The sequence below is a fragment of the Psammomys obesus genome, unplaced genomic scaffold (genome assembly GCF_907164565.1).
Source record: "Psammomys obesus unplaced genomic scaffold, mPsaObe1.curated_primary_1811, whole genome shotgun sequence".
Lineage (NCBI taxonomy): Eukaryota > Metazoa > Chordata > Mammalia > Rodentia > Muridae > Psammomys > Psammomys obesus.
This window is the reverse complement of record NW_026596134.1, coordinates 26744560-26763468: the sequence shown is the minus strand read 5'-3', so window position 1 is coordinate 26763468 and position 18909 is coordinate 26744560. Positions and strand designations below refer to the sequence as shown.

Below are 18909 nucleotides of genomic sequence, written 5' to 3'. Positions count from 1 at the left end.
TAGATAGATAGATAGATAGATAGATAGATAGATAGATAGATAGATAGCTCAACATAAAGATAGGCACAGGACTTCACCAAAGAGGACAAAAGATGACAAACAAAATGAAAAGATGCTCAACACCATTATCCATTTGAGAAGCAGATTGAATCCGTGGTGAGGTACCATTTCACGTATTAGAATGGCTAAGATGAAATGACACCAACTGACAGTGAACATATGGTACACGTTCTTTTGTGTTACTGGGAGGATGGAAAATGCTATGTTTTGGCAGTTTCCTATAAAACTGAATATAGCCATCACATACAATCAAGTAAAGAAATGAAAACCTGTTTCACATGAAACACACTGTATTGATGCCTGTATTAGCTTTGTACGCGGGTATCCCCAGGCTGTATTTGAAAGCAACCCAGATACATCTTAATAGATGAATGACTAAACTAACTAGGTATGTCCATAAAATGGAGTAGTGTTTTGCAGTAAAAAGGGATTGGGTCTTGTTATGCACAACTGCTCGGTGAGTGTTGAAAACATCATGTTGAGTGAAAGAATCCAGTCTTAAGCCATCTATTCTGTTGTTTGATACTCTTGTAAAGACAGCACATATATCTATCACGAGGAGAAAATAGATCAACAGCTGTGGTTAGAGATGGATTGGGGTGTGGCCATTTAAAAAAAAATCCCAGGGGACATCCTGATTCTGGCATATAAGCATGTACCTGCATGTGTTGGGATTTCACTTTTTTTTTTTTCTGGAGGTAAATTGTCAAATTTTCTATACAATAAGTTTAAGGTCAAAATTTTAAATTTCACCTTTATATCCCTCTTCCAAGCTTGGTAGTAGAGACAGAATCCAAGAACAAAATTCAAGCCAGAAAATAAGACAAGGCACCTGTCACAGGGAGATCTTTCCCTTTCCACCTGCCTTTCTCTGTCTTTGTCCACAAGATGTATTTCCTTGCAAGAAACAGATGTCCCACTTCCCCACTCGGGTCTAGCTCCACTTGACAGAGTCTAAAAATGAAAAGACTCATTGGTCATTCTGAATATATGTTTAATTTCTGATTGAGGAATCTTTTCCCGTACTGCATTTCATAGGCATCACCGAGAACCAGGGAGATTGGTTACGTGTCCATTGACCTTCCTTCCCCTCTCCCGCCCCTCCACCCCCCACCATGTGTGATACAGGAAAGGGTGACAACTAGGGGATGAGAGACACTGTTAAGGGTAGCATGGAATCCCTCCTTGACACTCATAATCAATACCATCTTCAGACCTATCCAGTTTCCCAAAGCCCCTCTTTGCCTTAGCAAAACAAACACGATGAGGCTCCTCTCTACGACCCTTTGCCTCTCCTGAGTCCCGATGTCCAAATCCAGCAAGTCAGCTAAACCATGCCTCTCCTATTCACTACTCAAAAGCTAATGTGTGGCCAGTGGAGGACAGGGATTGGGCATGACATGCTGTCTTCTTTGAACCTGTTGGCATCACAGACTTATTTCGGGAGGAAGAGTCGAGAAGGATGGCAGGAGGTTGTCTAGGACCTCAGGATCCAGCTAATGCTTGCATGTCAGATCACATGTTGGACCACCCTGTGTGACTGTCTCCAAACCAGGAACAGTGTATCTGTGGCTCTTAGCATCCTGGGAGCTGGGCCCTACCTGTGTATCTTAATGTCCCAGGAGTCACATCACCCCTCTTTCCAAAAGCTGCTTTACTTGCCACATACCAAAGGCAAACAGCTTTGCTCCAACCACATGATTTCCCTAGCATGTCAGTAAAGTTCCCAAATCTTCTGTTGCTCTTGCCCAGGTTTCTGTGTCTTAGAAAATATATTAGACAGAAATAACATGTCAACTTCTGTTGTGTTTAAATCCGTTTTCTGTCCTCTTGCCCCACAGTCGTCTGTTCTGATAGTTGTAAAATATACAGCATAAAGGAGTTTTTTCCCAAGATGAAGTTCATCATAAAAATGCCTAGAAACTAGAAATGCATTTTGTTCCCAAAGCATACTAATTTTTATTAGAATTTTCTGGTTACAGATACTTTTTGTAGGAAATAAAAATTCGAATAGCAAAACATTTTTAAGGAGAGAAAATAACCTATTATTTTTGCACTAAATTATTTTCTCTACATTTTTTTTGACTGTTCTTGCTACCTCTTCTAATCACAGACTGTGATCTAGGTAATCACTCTATGTTAATAATACCAAACTAGATTGCCATCTTAATAGCTACCTCGTATTCTGCAGCACGACAGAGTCACAGTTCACCATTTCCCCCAAGTGACTGACATTTAAATATCACCAACTGGACTTTCTACAAACAGTGTGAGCATCAAAGGGATAATTCTTTTAAAAGTAGTTGCACCCCAAGCCTTGGTAATAGGTGTGAATTTGTGTGCTCCTTAGGTGAGGCTCCTTTTATATTAATAATCTACTAATGAGGGCAATCAATTAGTGTTGGCACGAGCTCTAAAGAAATACATACCATAATACAGACCCAAGTCTTGCATTAATCAGAATTAGGCGGATCGTTAGAGAACTTGTCAAATGCCTCTTTTCACTGTCTCACTGTCCTGAGGCTTCAGTAAGAAAGGATGCAGGCAGAGAGGAAAACACCTCTCCCCTTTCCCTCAAAAGATGATCCTGGATGGAGGAGGATCTTTCTTTCTTTCTTTCTTTCTTTCTTTCTTTCTTTCTTTCTTTCTTGTTTCTGAATATTTTTCCTTCCATGAACATCACAGACAGCCACTCTCTTTGTTCTACTTTTTGAATCCTGACCTTAAAAACACCCATGCAAAGCATTTCAGGTTCCCTTTTCCTGCAACCTACCAGCTCCCCAATGGAAGCATTATCCTTAAGAGTTCCATCCTGAATTTTGCTATGGGATGACTATGACATTCTTTACCCAACAGCCACCATGTAAAATTTTCAGTCATCTTTATACCGATTGCTATGAGACTTGAGGTGTTGTTCTTAAAACAACACCCAAAAAGAGATGAATTGGTTGAGTCAGAGACTTCAGATTCAGTACACTTGTAAATGAACATTAAGAGTTAAAACAATTCTTCAGAGCTGGTGGATTGGGTTCATGTCCAATGGCTTCAGCATGAGACCCTGCTATTTTGATGGGAGTAAACCAAAAGGGATAGCTGCCCTGTGCTGAGCATAAGCATCAATATATTAGCTTATGATGATTAATACCATCTTATTGATTTCTATTTCTTACCAGGAAAACTTAGCGAGACTCCAGAGGGCCTTTGCGAGGAAGTGGGAATTCATCTTTATGCAAGCAGAAGCGCAAGTAAAGTAGGTGAACTAAGCAAAACTTCTGGGAGAGAAAGCTCTCTGGAGTCCGGAGATACTGTGAGGGTTTGGTGGCTAAGTGGGGTTTCATGCTGGGTTAATCTCTCCCATCCCCTTGGCGAGACTGAATAAATAGGAAGAGCATGATGAACAGGAAACCAGGATCTTGCTAGGACAACTTCATCAGACAAGGAAGATGCTCCCAATCAAAAAGCTAAAAGATGTACTTATTCTCCCAAGAGATTTCCATAAGACTTCTATGCTAGGAGACTGGAAAATGCCAGGCAGGGTTCCTTGGAGATCTTGGCTCCCTAAGTTAACATGTTGAAACTTGAGGAGGATGTCTTAATGGCTTTTCTCAACACTGTGACAGAATTAGCTTAAGGGATTCTGGGCACATGGCTGGGGTTGGTCTCCTTACATCATGGTGGAAAGGTATGGTAGAGTTCATGATGGTGGGAGTGTGTGCCAGCAGCTGCTTGCATCATGGAGTGTCAAAAAGCCAAGGGAGCTAGACCAGAATAGAGCCCGGGCTATATCTCCAAGGGTCTGCCCCCGCCCTAGTGACCTGTTCCCACTACCCAGGCCCTACCTCTTAATGACTTCACACTCTCCCCAAACAGTTCCAATAGTTGGGACCAGGTACTGGAACTCAGAAGCCTGTGGGGAAACTTTTATATTTAAACCAGAAGAATGGGTAGGTTAACTCTTGCCAGCTTCCACATAGGAGCGAAGCTTAAAACTAGTGGAAAAAGTAAGGCACAGATTGGCTTCTGGGTTCAGTTGCTGAAGCCATGTTGTGAGGCATATCTTAGGAGCTACATCCTTCCTGGGCAGATGTGGGTACCTACGTGAGCCCTCTGCCAGGGCAGAGTGACTCGCATAAGCTTACCTCAGAGAACAGATCCTGAGCTCAGGTTAACCTGGAAGAAGGAGTTTGTGCTTTCTCTCCGTCTCCCTTCCAATCTACCAATAGGTTAAACCATTCCTCTTCCTCAAAGGACACAAAAGAGAAGGAGGGAAAGGAAGTGGATGGGCCTTGTCTGTGTCTTCACTCATGGAAGCAGAATGGAGATGTCTCCTTCCATAAGGAAGCATGAGCCATGGAGAACGAATGTTCCCCCCAGCTCATAAACATGGTTGTCATCTAAGTCCATGGAATTCTGAGACGTGGAATTGCTGTGACCAGGGTTTCCCTTTTCCTCACAGTGACGATGTCTTTTTAGCCAGCAGTGCCAATGGGCAAAGGAAGACAGAGGAGGGATGGGAAGGAGGCTGAGCTGGGAGTCGCAGAGAGGTTTTCTCCGAGAGCTCCTTATAAGTGAAGAGGACCCACACAGCTTCGGAGAAGCACTTCCATGCTCTGTGGATGGCCCCACCCAACACCTAGGGTCAGGTTTGGGTGTTGTGTGAGTGAGGATAGATCGCCAATGGCCAACATGGAAAATGAAGTGACGTCATCTGCCCCAGCCATCTACAGTGGCTGTCAACCTCCCTCAGTTATCTCAACCTTTCCCCTACCCATGATGCCAACCACCTGCTGCCTCTTCCTCCCCAACCCGGTGTTCCAGGATGTCCCCAAGGAAGGCAGGTAGTAGGTTCTGAGTGTCTGTGTGAGACCATCTAAGAAGTAGAAGATGGGAGCGATAGGAGCCTCCAGTTTGGATGGAGTGAGGTAGTTCTGAGCCTGGGTGCTCACAGATCACTGAGAAGCAAAGAGAAGCCCAGATTAGCTCTCCCAGAAGCGAATGGCATCACATTATAAAGGAGAGGAAAACTGTCACTTCCTACATACGTGGATTTTCCCCATTAACTTTTCTGATTAACTCTGTGATTATATAATAATTGTGGGCCATTTAAGTACGCAGCAATTATCACAAAAATCACAGGGTGATTATGGGTTTATTTCAGTCCAGTAAACTAAAGGGCCCCCAGGAGAGCTGAGAACCACAAGTCACAGGGCAATTAATCCCAGTTGCTTTTTGCTTAGATGATGTGAAGTGATACATGCTTTGAGGGGAGAAAAGCCTCTTTTGTGGGCTCCTGATCAGAACATGTGGAACCTGGCTTTGCCATCCATAATTTCCCAACTGAGGCCAGGGACTTGGGGTCCTTGGGGCCTTGTGCCAAGCTAGGGGGCACTACTCTGCCTTTAGTAATCCAGATGGTTTATATGACTTTTAAAACACATATTTGGAGCATTTTACAGATGTCTTAACTGCTGTCTAAACTTTCATGTTGGAGATGGAGAATTGACAAAAAGGCAGATGTATCCCTTCTTATCCAGTCACACATGCAGAATTCTCTGTGGCGTAGGATTCAGAGAATTCAGTCCTTAGCAAACCCAGATCTTAATACTTTTCATGGGCAACTGTTTCTGCTCATTCTTCCTCTATGCTTCCATGTCCATTGCCCCCAAATGCTACTCTGTAATCCAGCCTCTAACACGCTCTTGCTGTGTATGGAGTGAGAGGCCATATAGGTTAATGGTCTTGGGGGCACCTTAGCTCCTGGGCTCAGGAGGGCTGAGGGGACAAAGAGGAAACAGTACAAATGCCTCTCAATTCCTCTCTTTACTCTTTCAGGATTGATCGGAAAAAGGATAAGACAGAAAGGAAAATTTTGGATAGTCAAGAACGGGCCTTTTGGGATGTCCACAGGCCAGTGGTGAGGACACCTGCTTGGTTCCCTGAATTGGATCCACCCACCCGATTCATTTCTTTTCTCCAAACAAATGATTGTCTTTAGTGAGCAAGGACTATACTTTAAGAGAATTGTACACACACACACACACACACACACACATACACACGTGAGAATATAGGACTGGAAATGGGGAAACAATGGGGATGCCAATATAGGAGCTAGGGTTTCCAACTCTTTTTCTCACAGTGATGCTGTCTGGTTAGCCAGCAGTGCCAATAGGCAAAAACTCCATTCTTCCAAATCAGTCATGTTCATTCCCACCATCATTAGGCTCCAAATCTTAAAAACATTTTTTTTTTTACATACTGTCAAGTCTTGTCATCTACACTAGTTATGTTCTAGAAAGTCTCTGCAAACTCTGAATTAGTGAATATTGAGGTATTCCTCCTGGGTGAGCTGGCTTCCTTCCTGACCAGGGTCGCATGTGGTTCAGGCCAGATCACAACTATTCTGATTTCTCCCATGGCATGTCAGAGCCCCCTTTCCCTAGAGCACTATACAACCCTTTGACACCCTGCCTGAAGATTACTGGAAACGGAAATGTCACCAAGATGAATGCAAAAATATAGAAAGCCTGGCACCAGATAATCCCCGAAAAGGCTGCTTTACAGCATGGACTAGAAAGACAGAGGCTCACCCTGTTCATCCGGGCATGATTATGTGGGGTGACTCAAAATTATCGTTCGTCTGCACGTGTCTGTAAATGGTCATTACGCTCTGAGAACATTGATTTGCACGTTACAAAGAAAATTTAGCAAGTAGATGAATCCACAAATCAGTACACAATGAAGCTTGACTGTGTCTCTGATTTCACATTATTAAAACAAATCTTGATTGCCCTCAGGAAATGGAATTGAAAATGAACAAACTATTTCAACCTTCCTAAAAAACTGATTAAAAGCAACAACACCACAAAAAAATCTTTCCTGTCCTGACATGGGAATTTTTTTTTTTCAGATGGTTAGAGATGTAACATAACAAAGGCTACGTACGTCCAAAGCCTCGTGGCCACTTGGAATATAGGTTTGATGCCGGGAATGCATACTAAAAAACCATAAGATTGTCCTCACTCTAAGGTCAGATTTTACATTTCCAATGAGAACTCCACACATGAACATGCGTTAAGGCAAGATGAAGAGATTATGCATTATCTGCAAAGGGAAGGATTAGGTCTGAAGGTATTACTTGGATTCGATTGGAAGCATAATTTTCACTTAGTAATTTATATAATTTTTTTTTTCTTCTCAGCCAGGCTGTGTGAACACAACGGAAATGGATATCAGAAAATGTCGACGTTTGAAGAATCCACAAAAGGTTAAAAAGGTTTGCTGGTTTAGTTGAATTACAATTTCCTGGTGGGGACGGCTCTCTGCTTCTGGTGCTGTTCACACACAGTGACTTTTCAGCTTGCAATTCTGCCACGTTCCATCTTTGGAAATGGTTTTATTCACAAATTTGAGAGTGGCTATTCGTTGAGTGGCTGGTGTGTTCTAGGCATTGTACAAATTGCTGGGGTTCAGTTGCAAGTCTTGGGGATCCCATAGTCTTGAAGAGAATGAAACCAGACCATAAGCAACAGGGCCATTGTGCTGTGTTGGAAGAACGGGAAGGTTCAGGAGCCCCTGGAGATGCAGCTAAGATAGAGTGGGATGCCCCAGGGGCTTTATGTAAGCTGGATCCTCTGAGATGAATAGTAAATAGCAGCTGGCCCCAGGGATGTTGCGGTGGAGGGAAGACACCACGGGAATAAAACACAGGCGAGCCTGCAGGCACAAAGAGCTTGGTACTCAGAAGCAAATGGGAGAGTTTAAATGGAGCTAAATTGTCAAACTCCACATCACCATCTTGCCATCCTTCGAATGACCCCCAGGATCCCTTGTATTTCACTACACTGAGCTGGGCAATGGCCACAGCATCCCCACAGCTACCATACTCAGACTGCCTCCATCGAAACAGTCTCCCTCTCCAAAGACCATGCTGCAGGGGAACGCGCCTGTGCTCGTTAACACTAATGTCAGGTTAGAAGTATATTCCCAAATGTCCCCAGTTCACATAATGACCAAGTATGAGTCCAGGGCGCTTCAGATCAGAAGTGTTTCAGTGTTTGGAATACTTTTATATACCTATCAAGCTACCTTGGGGGCTGGGACCCAAATCTGAGAACAAAATTTACTCGTTTCATCACCACCTTATAGCACATAGTCCAAAGATAATGTTTTTAATATTTTCGGTGGTCCTGTGCTTTGACCAGAACCTACCCCGTGAGATGAGGTGTAGAATTTTCCTTTTGTGTTAATTGGGATTTGGGAAGATTGTAGCTATTTAGACAAGAATGTGTGTGTGTGTGTGTGTGTGTGTGTGTGTGTGAGAGAGAGAGAGAGAGAGAGAGAGAGAGAGAGAGAGTGAGTGAGAGAGAGAAAGAGAGAGACAGAGAGAGAGACAGATAGACAGAGAGGGGGGATGGACAAACAGAAGGATGGACAGACAGTACACAGATAAAGACAAACAGTACTTCTTGGGTTTACTTACATAATTTACTCATTGGGTAATTAACAATACTATATTTAAAACCTAGTCTTAACTGTACTTACTTAGTCTTTAATGACCACTAATTCTAATACCCCACAGTTTTATGAAGCTCTTTGTATGTCATCTGAGCCTTTATCATTGTATGGATTGCAGCTATGCAATGCTTGTCCTTCGGGACTGTTTCTTTCCCTGTTCATAACACCACAAACAACTTGAATAGCAATCTCTGTAGGTGCAGACTTGAGTAGGAACTGAGGCCATAAAACTGCTGAATTTAAGGGGAACACTAGCCAGGAGGCCAGCCATTTCAACGTCATAGCACACAGACATGACATCTGCTGGCCAGCAGGAAACCCACAGGGAAATTTTGAATGTACCTTTCAGCTACTGTTCTTAAGTTCAGTGTTGACCCCAAATCACCTGGGGTATTTGTTTAAAGTACAGATTCCCAAACCCACTAATGAGAATCTTGATTCAGTCAGTCTGTGATAGGGCTCAGCAATGTACCTCTTTACCAAAGAACACCAATTGATTCTTCGAAGTTAGTTGGCCTCCAGATTATATTTAGAGAAACAGTGCTACACATGGAAACCACTTTAGCTCAAGAAAATGAAGGATTTCCTCACTGTTGTAACCCAAAGAGGATGTGTTCCCTCAAGAAGTCTACCATGGGAGAAATTCAAACAGAGCCCAGTCATTTGGCTGGATGCCACAGAGACAGCTGAAAGAATGAGATGAGGGCTTGGCTGCTGAGCCACATGAGGGTGTGTGATTCGTATTTTTGCTTCATCTTCTAGTCAGTGTATGGTGTGACTGAGGAGACCCAGTCACAGAGTCCAGTGCACATACCAAGCCAGCCAATCAGGAAAACTACAAAAGATGACATCCGAAAACAGGTGAGTGAATGAGCATGACACTCCCAGCGGGTTCTGTGGACAGCAGAATCAGCTGTTGGATGGCTTAACCCTGTGTGTGCCGTGTGTGACACTTAAGAAAAGCCTGAGAAATTCTCCAGCTACCTTCTCCAGCAGTGATTGAAAGGGGTGTGACTGAGCTAGCCCAGTGGTAAGCTGGCTTTTGAGGGCAAGGTTTCTCACTGCCTGCTGGGGAAGCTAGGGAAAGAGAAACAAATGTCCCATCCTGGAGAACACAACATTATAATGAACTCCCAGAATGCACCGGTTCAGGACCACTACCTCTATACTGTTAAGGGAAGGCATTAGAATAAAGAGAACCCTGAACCGTAGTCATCATAGCATCATTTAGCCGCATATTATTTTCTGTCTTGATGAGAAAGCCAGACCAACAGAGAATAGCTAACAACAACATCACTCCCTTCTGAAGCCTACTCTTCATTATGCCTTGCTGCCTTCTGACAGAGACTGGAACTTTAAATGACTTTCTTTGACAGGCTTATGGAGAGGCGGGAAGAAAGAAACAGAGAGATGCAAAATAGCTACTTGCTGATTCTAGTTTAAAAACAACCAAGTCACAGATGCAACATACACTGGAAACTAAACAGAGGAACCATTACTGGGGCTTTAGTCCAAAAAATTGTTCTTGAAGTATACATATTGTCTGTCAGATCTGTTGACAAGCTTTTTTAGACGACATGCTGTCCTTCGATTGAATAATTGGGGGGAGGTAAAAATTAAAGGATAGTTATGAACAGGTGAAAATGAGTTGTAAGGGAAGCTGTTTTAGAATCTTAAGTGTGGCAGGGATTTCCAAAGGGGCAAATTGTCTGTGGCTTCAGCTACGGGGTAAGTACTGCCCAAGGAGGCGTTTAGACTTTGGTGTGATTGCAGGATTTGGGTTCATGGGATAAAGGAGAATCAAGCTCTGTTTTGCCCTCAGTACCTGTGTTCTCTCTTTTCCCCCCAGATAACATTTTTGAATGCACAGATTGACAGACATTGTTTGAAAATGTCCAAAGTGGCTGAAAGGTACGCTTCCCCCAATATCATTACCATGTGCGTATTTTATAAAGGAGAAATACACGGTCCTAGCTAACAAGTATGTTCAGCTTCAAGAGTCAGGCTAGAGTTACTTCTTAAATCTGATGTGTAAAATCCCCAGTCCCTGTGTGAGCATGGCTAACAGGCCTCCCTTGAGCAAGACACTCTCTGTTCCTTAAGCTTCCGCCATCAGACCTTGTCAATCAGGAAAGAACGCCTGTTAAAAAAAAAAAAAAAATTCCACCATACACCTTTGCCTTCAGTCCCTTGAAGTGATTCAAATGGAATCACTCCCTTTCCGGCTATAAAATGCCCAAGTTCACTTTACAGGGGAAAGAGATTGCGGGTGCCCTCTGAGGTTGGCCACATAAGCGGGAGAGGTCTAGCTCCTTGAGGAGTGTTCCTCCCGGACATCTACCACTGAGCCTCGCTGAATCAACTGTAAGGAAAACACCCAGGCCCTGCCGCCTGGCTTCCCAGCAGCCCCTGTGCTATAGTCTGTACTGGTAGCTGACTCCACTCCAGTTACCTCGGGGGAGGCTCAGTTTTATCAACTGAATGGTCTGTTTTTCTGAATGCTTCAGTAAAGAGACCACCTGGGAATTCTGTATGCAATAAATCTAATCAGGCAGCCAGAACTTAATACTTACTCATCCATATGCTGCCATTAAAGCGGTGTTCAACTTCTGAAGGAATCCAGGGTGCAAGTCAGGCCTTAGTATTTACTGGGTATAGGGTAAACTGAATCCTTTTAAGTTTAGATCATGCAGGGTGCTGGCTGTGTAACCCCCTGGGGAGGCTTTCTCTGCTGGCCCCTTGGGGTAAGTCACATACCCTTTCTAAATAAATAATGACCAATAGGAACTTAGAAAACCCCAACCCCAAATCCAAAGCCTGAATTAAAGTGCTCTATTCAGGACACCAAGGACAACTGTGGGTTTGGGCTTATGGCATCTTCTATGTCTACCTGTATGTACATCTATGTATACTCCCTCTGGTCTATTTGTTGCTTTTCTGATATTAGGAACTGACCCTCATGAACCATGGGCAAATAATCTATTACTAACCTCTATTCCCAAGACCTCTGTTTACTTTCTGTTTTGATATGGGGGAGGGGGGTCTCATTCAGTTACCTGGGATATCTTTGAAATGCCTCTGTAGTCCAGGCAAGCCTTGAGCAAGTGGGGCTACCTTCAGGTCCAGTCATAAAGATTTAAATTTGTTTTTAGTATCAGTCTATGTGTATACAGGGAAATACAGCTGCCTACAAAAGCTACTGGGGAACATTGGGTCCCCTGGAGCTGGAATCACAGGTGGTTGTTAGCTGTCATTCTGGGTCAGACAATGGCTGGTTGCATTTCTAACATCCTATGCATGACAAGAATGTGATAACTACTGGACTCTATCCACTAGAGGCCAGTAGTGCCACCTCACAGTTGTGACAACCAGCAATGTCTCAGGCCATTGCCTGAGACAGCAACAAAGTCATTCCCATTGAGAATTCCAGCGTTCCTGTGTTCCCTAATGCAAATGCCTCTCATGGTGCCAATGGCTGAAGCTCCCATTACATGGCTAGCAATTACTCTGAAGTCCCAGGCGTAGCCAGCTCCAGGCTACATACAACTGCCCAGTGTCAAAATGCAGGACTTCTGGCCATCGAATCGGGCTCTGAAAGTCCCTTTTCCTTCTCACTGGAGTTACCTTTGTTCTACCCCCGCCCCCTTGGCCAAAGAGTAGCCAAGAGCAAAGCTGCTGAAGTAACCTCAACTTTCCTGTGCCATAGCTGGGAGGAATGACAAACCTCCTTTTCTTAGGCAAGGCATAGAAATAAATGGCTGGGCTGTCGTGATGCATTATCTACATACATGGTAACGTCTGGCTTGGGAGGGCTCATAGCGAAGAGTATACACAGAGCGTCTTTCACCAGGTTCACATGCTCAGGGTCAGTGTTCTGAGGCTGGAACAGAGGGCTAGGCAATGGAAATTCCCAAACTCCAGCCCTAGGGATGGATGGACTCAGTGGTCCCCAAGGTAGACTTAAGCAAGCTGTACTTTGAGCGTCAAGTGGACTGACTGAGCTGGTGTCTAGGGCTCTGGTGATACTACTGCAGCTCCACAGGCCTCAGAACTCACTTCAGAAGGGCTCTGGGTTTCATCTATTGTCTTATCTCTGGGGGATGCGGAGAGGCCTGAACTAGTCATCCTGAGATGACTGAGAGGTAGGTGATATGTCCCAGGAGGGACGGGAGCAAAGGAAGGGAAGCTGGCAGGTCCTTTTGTTTGTTTGTTTACTGACTGTCTGGGAGGTGCCCCAGCTGCTACAGCTAATTACACTTGAGAGGCGCCACTCACCCGAGGGGTTATCCCAACCACAATTCCCCAGCCAGGAACTTCCAGGAGTCCAGCCCCAGCAGAGGCTGAATTTTATTCCAGGCAGCAATAACTGACAACTCTTCAATGTGACATGAGAGTTTTCATTAGAGCCACAAGCAAACTCCCCAAGAGAGCAGAGGAGAGAGAGAGAGCAGCCGGGTGTCTGCCAGAGATAAAGCCGCCCAAGCCTAGCCTGTCAGCTGCTGTGCTCTGCCAGGAGGGGCTAGGGAGGTGGCACTGGCAGCTGGCCAGAGGTGAAAACTGAGCTCTCCCTGGGTGAGCCACAGCCCCCATTCCAGATCTGGTTTCCCTGGGCCTGCTCCAGGTGATAAGTGGTAATTGGAATTGTGTCCCACCCCTGAGAAAAAGTCCCTGCTGGGTTTTTGGTTTTTTGTTTGTTTGTTTGTTTTTCACCTAGTTGCCTAAGAACCCAAGAAATGAGAAGCTGTTACTGGTGATACCTGTAGCCCAGTTCTGAAAAAACAAGAATTGGGTGGGGTTAAAGCCTGCGGCCTACTGTAAAAGGGTACAGCTGTCAGATGGAGGGGGGAGGATTGCAGGCGGTGTCTGGAGCCTGCTAAGGAGATTTGGAAATGGATTGCCTCGGCCATTCGTGTGTTCTCAATGAAACAAGTGGCTTCCTCTCTGTGTGCATTCACTCACGTGAGTGCTGGAGGCCTGGCTCCAGTCCTTGGCACTCGGGTCCCTCCGAAGCAAGCAGGAAGGACTAGTAATTTTCCAGTGATTAACAGTACTGTTGACAGGACCAAAATTCAGGTATATGAGATGGGGTGAACTGGCTGTGTGGTGCTCCAAAGAGGAAGGAGGCTGGCCTTGAAGGTGACAGTTTCGTGCTAATACAGTTCTTCCCACCCTCTCTCGGTCCTTTCTCTGACTCTCGTTCAGACAGCCCTGCAGGCTGCCCAAGGCTAGCACGGAAACACGTAGCCCATACAGTCCCCCTTTCTATCTTGTATACACACTGGCCTCTGGCCGGGGACTGGCTCTTTAGATTTTCTCAGTTCATTTCGGTTTCAAATATTCTGTCCTTTGTCCCCAACAGTGTTCAAATGTCCCTGCCATGTCAGCATTGATGTGTTTCCTAGGCTGCTTTTTGCACTACCTAAATGTGTAACCCTGTTCTTGATTCAGAAATAATAATAATCCTCATATATACAAATTAACTTTTCAGATAAATACCACTCAACATTATACTTTTTATTATAATATTTTATTTTTATTAATGTTTATTTCCTTTGTATCCCACCTGTAGTTCCCTCCCTCTTCTCCACCCATGCCCCTCCCCCAATCCACTGATAGGGGAGGTCCTCCCCCCCTTCCATCTGATCCTAGTCTATCAGGTCTCATCAGGACTGACTGCATTGTCTTCCTCTGTGGCCTGGTAAGGCTGTACCCCCCTGAGAGGGAGGTGATCAAAGAGCAGGCCAATCAGTTTATGTCAGAGACAGCCCCTGTTCACATTACTAGAGAACCCACTTGGATACTGAGCTGCGGTTATACTTTTTATCTTAACTATTGTAAGTGAAAAATTTTCCTTAAAAGTGGCTCACAAACTCGCCTTCCTAAAGAAAGAACGCTGCCTCTCGGTCCACTTTTCTGGATAACTCGAGCCAGTGTTCTTATATTTTACTATTTCATTTTTCAAGGCAGGGTTTCTTTGTGGAGCCCCAGCTTCTCACTCTATAGATCAGGAACTCACTCTATAGACCAGGCTGGCCTCGAAGTCACAGAGATCCTCCTGCTTCTGCCTCCCGAGCGCTGGGATCAGAGGTGTGCAGCCCGGGTAATATCCTCTCCCTAAACATGCATCGTATCTTCCCATGCTATAAGACACAAAATATATTAGTCGGCTCTGGCCGACAAAGAACCTCCAAACACAGAGGCTTAAAACTCCAATAGCTTCGCTCTGCCCACAGCAGACATGCTGTCCCCAAGGGTTGACCATGTACCACCAAATGCTACATACGCTACATATTTCCCTTATACCCACATAGTTTGGAGACCAGTAATGGCTGGTAATAAAATAGGACAGTCGCAGCAATGTACAACAATGTACATGAATAATGTTCACATACGCGTGCAGAGGAAGTGCTTTACCTGTTCTCCCTGGTACGTCTGCATTACCCGAATCACCACTCAGAGCATCTGGAAGCGGTACTTGTTCCCAGAATTTCCCATTTAAGATTTCCAGACTGTGGCTTATCATGGGTAACTGAAGTTGCTGGAAGCAAAACTCCGTACAGGAGGGTATTACTCAATGGGCGTTCGCCCTTTCTCCTTGTCTGTTTGCGAGCTGGTTGCACAGCCTAGGCTGTGTGCCTGGTTGCAGCGGTGGACTGGGAGGAAGCTCTGCTGACCCTGGCTGTCTGTCTTGTGTATGTGGCTTCCATGTAGGATGGCCTCCGCAAGGACATCTTTTACTTTTACTTTTACTGTTTTTTACAGGAACTTTCATCCTCAAAGCGGGCCAGTTTGATATCACTTGCACCGAAACAAGAGTGCAAGAAAAAAGCAGAAGCATGCAAAAGCCAGATCACAAGCCCAGACTATAAATTTAAAAGACTAGAGTACTGCAGCCCATTTTTAAAACCAGCCTGAGAACTCACACCAGAGAGTGAGACCATCACAAAGGCCCTGATCCTAAAGCCGTGATTCTCAACCTGTGCGTCACAACCCCCACCGGTCACGGGTCTCTTGTATATCAAGTATTTACATTATGATTCATAACGGTTGCAAATCTACAGTTATTAAGTAGCAATGACATAATTTTATGGTTGAGGGTCACCGCAACATGAGGGAACTGTATCAAAGGGTCTCAGCATTAGGAAAGTTAAGAACCACTGACCTGAAGCCAGTGTGAAAGCTCTTTCCCACAAGCCATGTTTTTCATAATGACAATGAGATTTAAAACATGAAGTGTGTTTCACCTGGAGACTCCGAAGAGACTTTTGTGTTAGTCACCTGCCTATAACTGTGACGAAATACCAAAAGGGATCAACCCAGAAGAGGGAAATTGTATCTGAGCTCATAGCTCAGAGGTTTCACTCCATGCTCAGTGAGCCCCGTCACTGTGGGCCTGTGATAGGGTAGACTCTCAAGTGGGAAGGGCATCGTGGAACAAAGCTGGTAATCGAATGGGAAGGAGACAAGGGGGGATATGAGAGGCAGGAGTGAGAAAAGAGTACATGGGAAGAGTGGAGAGAGGAGAGCAGCCTAGAGGAAAGGAGGGGAAGGGAGAGGAGAGGATTACATAGGAGAGAAGAGAAGAGAGGAGAGCATGGGAGAAGAGAGAAGAATGTGGGAGAAGGTAGAAGAAGAAGGGAGGGGAGAGGAGGTGAAAGGAGGGGAGGAGAAGAGAGGGGACAGCAGAGGTCCCAATATCTCCTTCAAGAACACAATCCCGGTAACCTTTGTTCCCTCCACTAGGCTCTACCTCTCAAAGGTTCTACTGACCCCCAGTAGGCTGCTAACCAAGCCTTTCATTCATAGCTTTGGAGGACACTTAAGATCCAAACTGTGGTAGACTCTGTGGTCCCATCTCCAAATAGATGCAGCTGCCAAAGAAACAAAGCCTTTCTCTTCTTTGCAAGAGCATCTTTATTTTAATCCACCCACCCTAGCTTCCATCGCCAGCAGCAGCTTTAAGAACACAGATCCCTGTACATCTCAATTTCCACTTACCTGGCATCTCTGAGCTTTCCCCCCACCCCCCAAGAGACTTCTTCCCCAAGCTAGCAATTCTGTGGGATGTGGGACATCACAGTACCTAGAGGTACTGTCCCAGATCCAGACACAGCACCTGCACGCAGAAAGATCAAGCTGTTTCATTTTTATGCCTGCTGCTCTACTCGGCTCGCCCTTACTCTGTTACTGGGAGTCGTTAGAGTGTCACAGCTGACTGCTAAATTGATTTTTTTAACATCATCTTGCCTGCCCATCTCTGAGATTGTTGCTGTTCCCTAAAATTGGATGCTGGTTCCTCCTCTGCCTCCTGACCCTCGGTGATCATGAAATGTAATTAATGAAATGCGATAAGACAGCAAGGAACTGGATCGCCCAAGGCTCTATTAAAAAATCTGCTAGGGTGATAGAAGCCTGAGAACTTAATGTCTAATGATAAATTCAGGGGTGGGAGAAAAGGAGGCCAAGGAAGTCATTACAACTTTGCTTTCATGTGGTTTGAGAAACTGTGGGGTCCTCGCACCTCCTCTCTCCCAGCCCATCTTAATCGGTAGAAAAGAAATGGCAAGAAGTCCACTTATAGCCAAGGTCACCCTATGCAGACCAAAATCTGGAATCTGTCGCCTGTGAAAGAAAAGGGGTCAGGAAATGTGGCCGGGCAATACACTCAGCTTTCTGAAGGCCCAAATTCACCTTCACTCAACCCAAGTTTCCTCCTTGAATGCTGCCTCTGGGTAAACTCCAGCGAAGGCATTCTTTCTAGTGTCTCCTGCCCTCCTCCTCCTACTCGGAAAAGATTACCTCCTTCCTCCCCACCCACAAAGGCCCTCTGTGTCCCATCTCCCTCTTTCCTTTTGAGCATCACTATTTAGAAACCCCACACACCCCCAGAAGGAAGCAAGTGTGATGCCTGTGCACCCCCTTGCCCCTGGACTTGCTGGGTCTCCTGCTCTTTCAGAGGCTCTGGCTGTGAATGCTTTGCCGCATTTTAATGTCTTTCCAAACTGGGGACAAAAGACAGCTGGGCACAGGGCTTCAGAGTCCACACCTGGTTTTTCTCCAGAGTGATGCTGTCCACAGCTGCAAGCCATACCCCACGGTACCTTTTCCTGTAGTGATTACCAACGTCAGTGCCTTTTCAACATCTCTGCTTTATGAACCAAAATCCACACATGGGTGCTGGCCCAGGCATTGGTCTAGGGACTCCCTCCTGTGTGTGTTTCACTGTGGTAGACAGCACCTGTTCTTTCTCTGGCTTACCTGTCATTTGTGTGTGCATGTCTGTGTGTATGTGTGTGTGTGTGTGTGTGTGTGTGTGTGTGTGTGTGTGTATCATATCACAGAGCTCATGTGGAAATCATGAGTCTTTCTGTTAAGGAAGAGGGAATGAAATCTAAAACCTACCCGCAAGCCTTTTCAAGTGGGTAGACTAGGCATTTTCTGAAGTTCCTTTCATTATGTCCTTCCTTTCCAAAGTACATCAAGGTGGGCCCTAATTACAACCTGAATGAATAACGACTTCATGCTCTTGAAAGGTGAATATAATTAGAAGCTGACTTGCAGGGATAGCCTTGGACATAGCCCAGTCGGTAGAGTGCTAGCCTAGATTAGATGAATCCCCAGCATTCATACACCAGGTGTCCTGATGCACACCTGGAACCCTGGAACTCAGGAGAGAGAGGCGGGAAGATCAGATGTTCATGGTCATCCTCAGCCACATAGTGAGTTCAAGACCAGCCGGTGAGTCACCAGACTCTGTGTTAACAAATTAAAAAAAATAAATAAATAAAGCAAGAAGATGTCTTTACAGCTAGCTCTGTGCCAGCACCGTCCTCTGATGCAGTGAGGTGCAATGGCTTCAGTGGGTGGTAAATAGTGTACTGACAGACACGCTGACCACAGAGAGTCCATCCTGGCAGCACCTACTCCGGAAGAGGAGATTGATATGCAGATAAACCAGCCAGCCCCACACCTCCACCCAAGAGCCACTTCGAAGCCTCTAGCCATGGCAGGTGGCAGCGTCTGTGCCAGAACTCAATAGGTTAACCTCTTGTGATGGTGTGAGAATCATCAGGAGTCAGAGGTGAGAGGCCAGGAATTTTTAAAGTGCAAAATGGTAGGTGTTGTTCCTACCTACATACTTTTCCGGATCTCTCAGTGTTTACTTTCTATCTCCCAACTCCTTTGATTCTGCTTTTTCGCCTGTCGTCTCCATGTGCTGATGGACCATCACGGCTTCTCTGCAGCTGCACCAGGCATCCTACAAAGCCCTTTATATGCCTGTGGTTATTTTTCCCTCTTCGCCTTTGATGCCAGTCCTCAGGTCTTTCTGTG

General features: G+C 45.2%; 1 protein-coding gene across 3 annotated transcripts in view; it reads left to right on the top strand.

Annotated features, from left to right (window-relative positions):
• Rgs6 (regulator of G protein signaling 6) overlaps positions 1–18909 on the top strand; it is a 420077-nt gene that overhangs the window by 331536 nt on the left and 69632 nt on the right. For all 3 annotated transcript variants that reach the window (XM_055593079.1, XM_055593078.1, XM_055593077.1), the window contains exons 7-11: positions 3234–3310; positions 5893–5974; positions 7262–7336; positions 9340–9438; positions 10427–10488. In XM_055593079.1, the coding sequence (XP_055449054.1) occupies positions 3234–3310; positions 5893–5974; positions 7262–7336; positions 9340–9438; positions 10427–10488 (395 nt within the window). The remainder of the gene's footprint in view (positions 1–3233; positions 3311–5892; positions 5975–7261; positions 7337–9339; positions 9439–10426; positions 10489–18909) is intronic.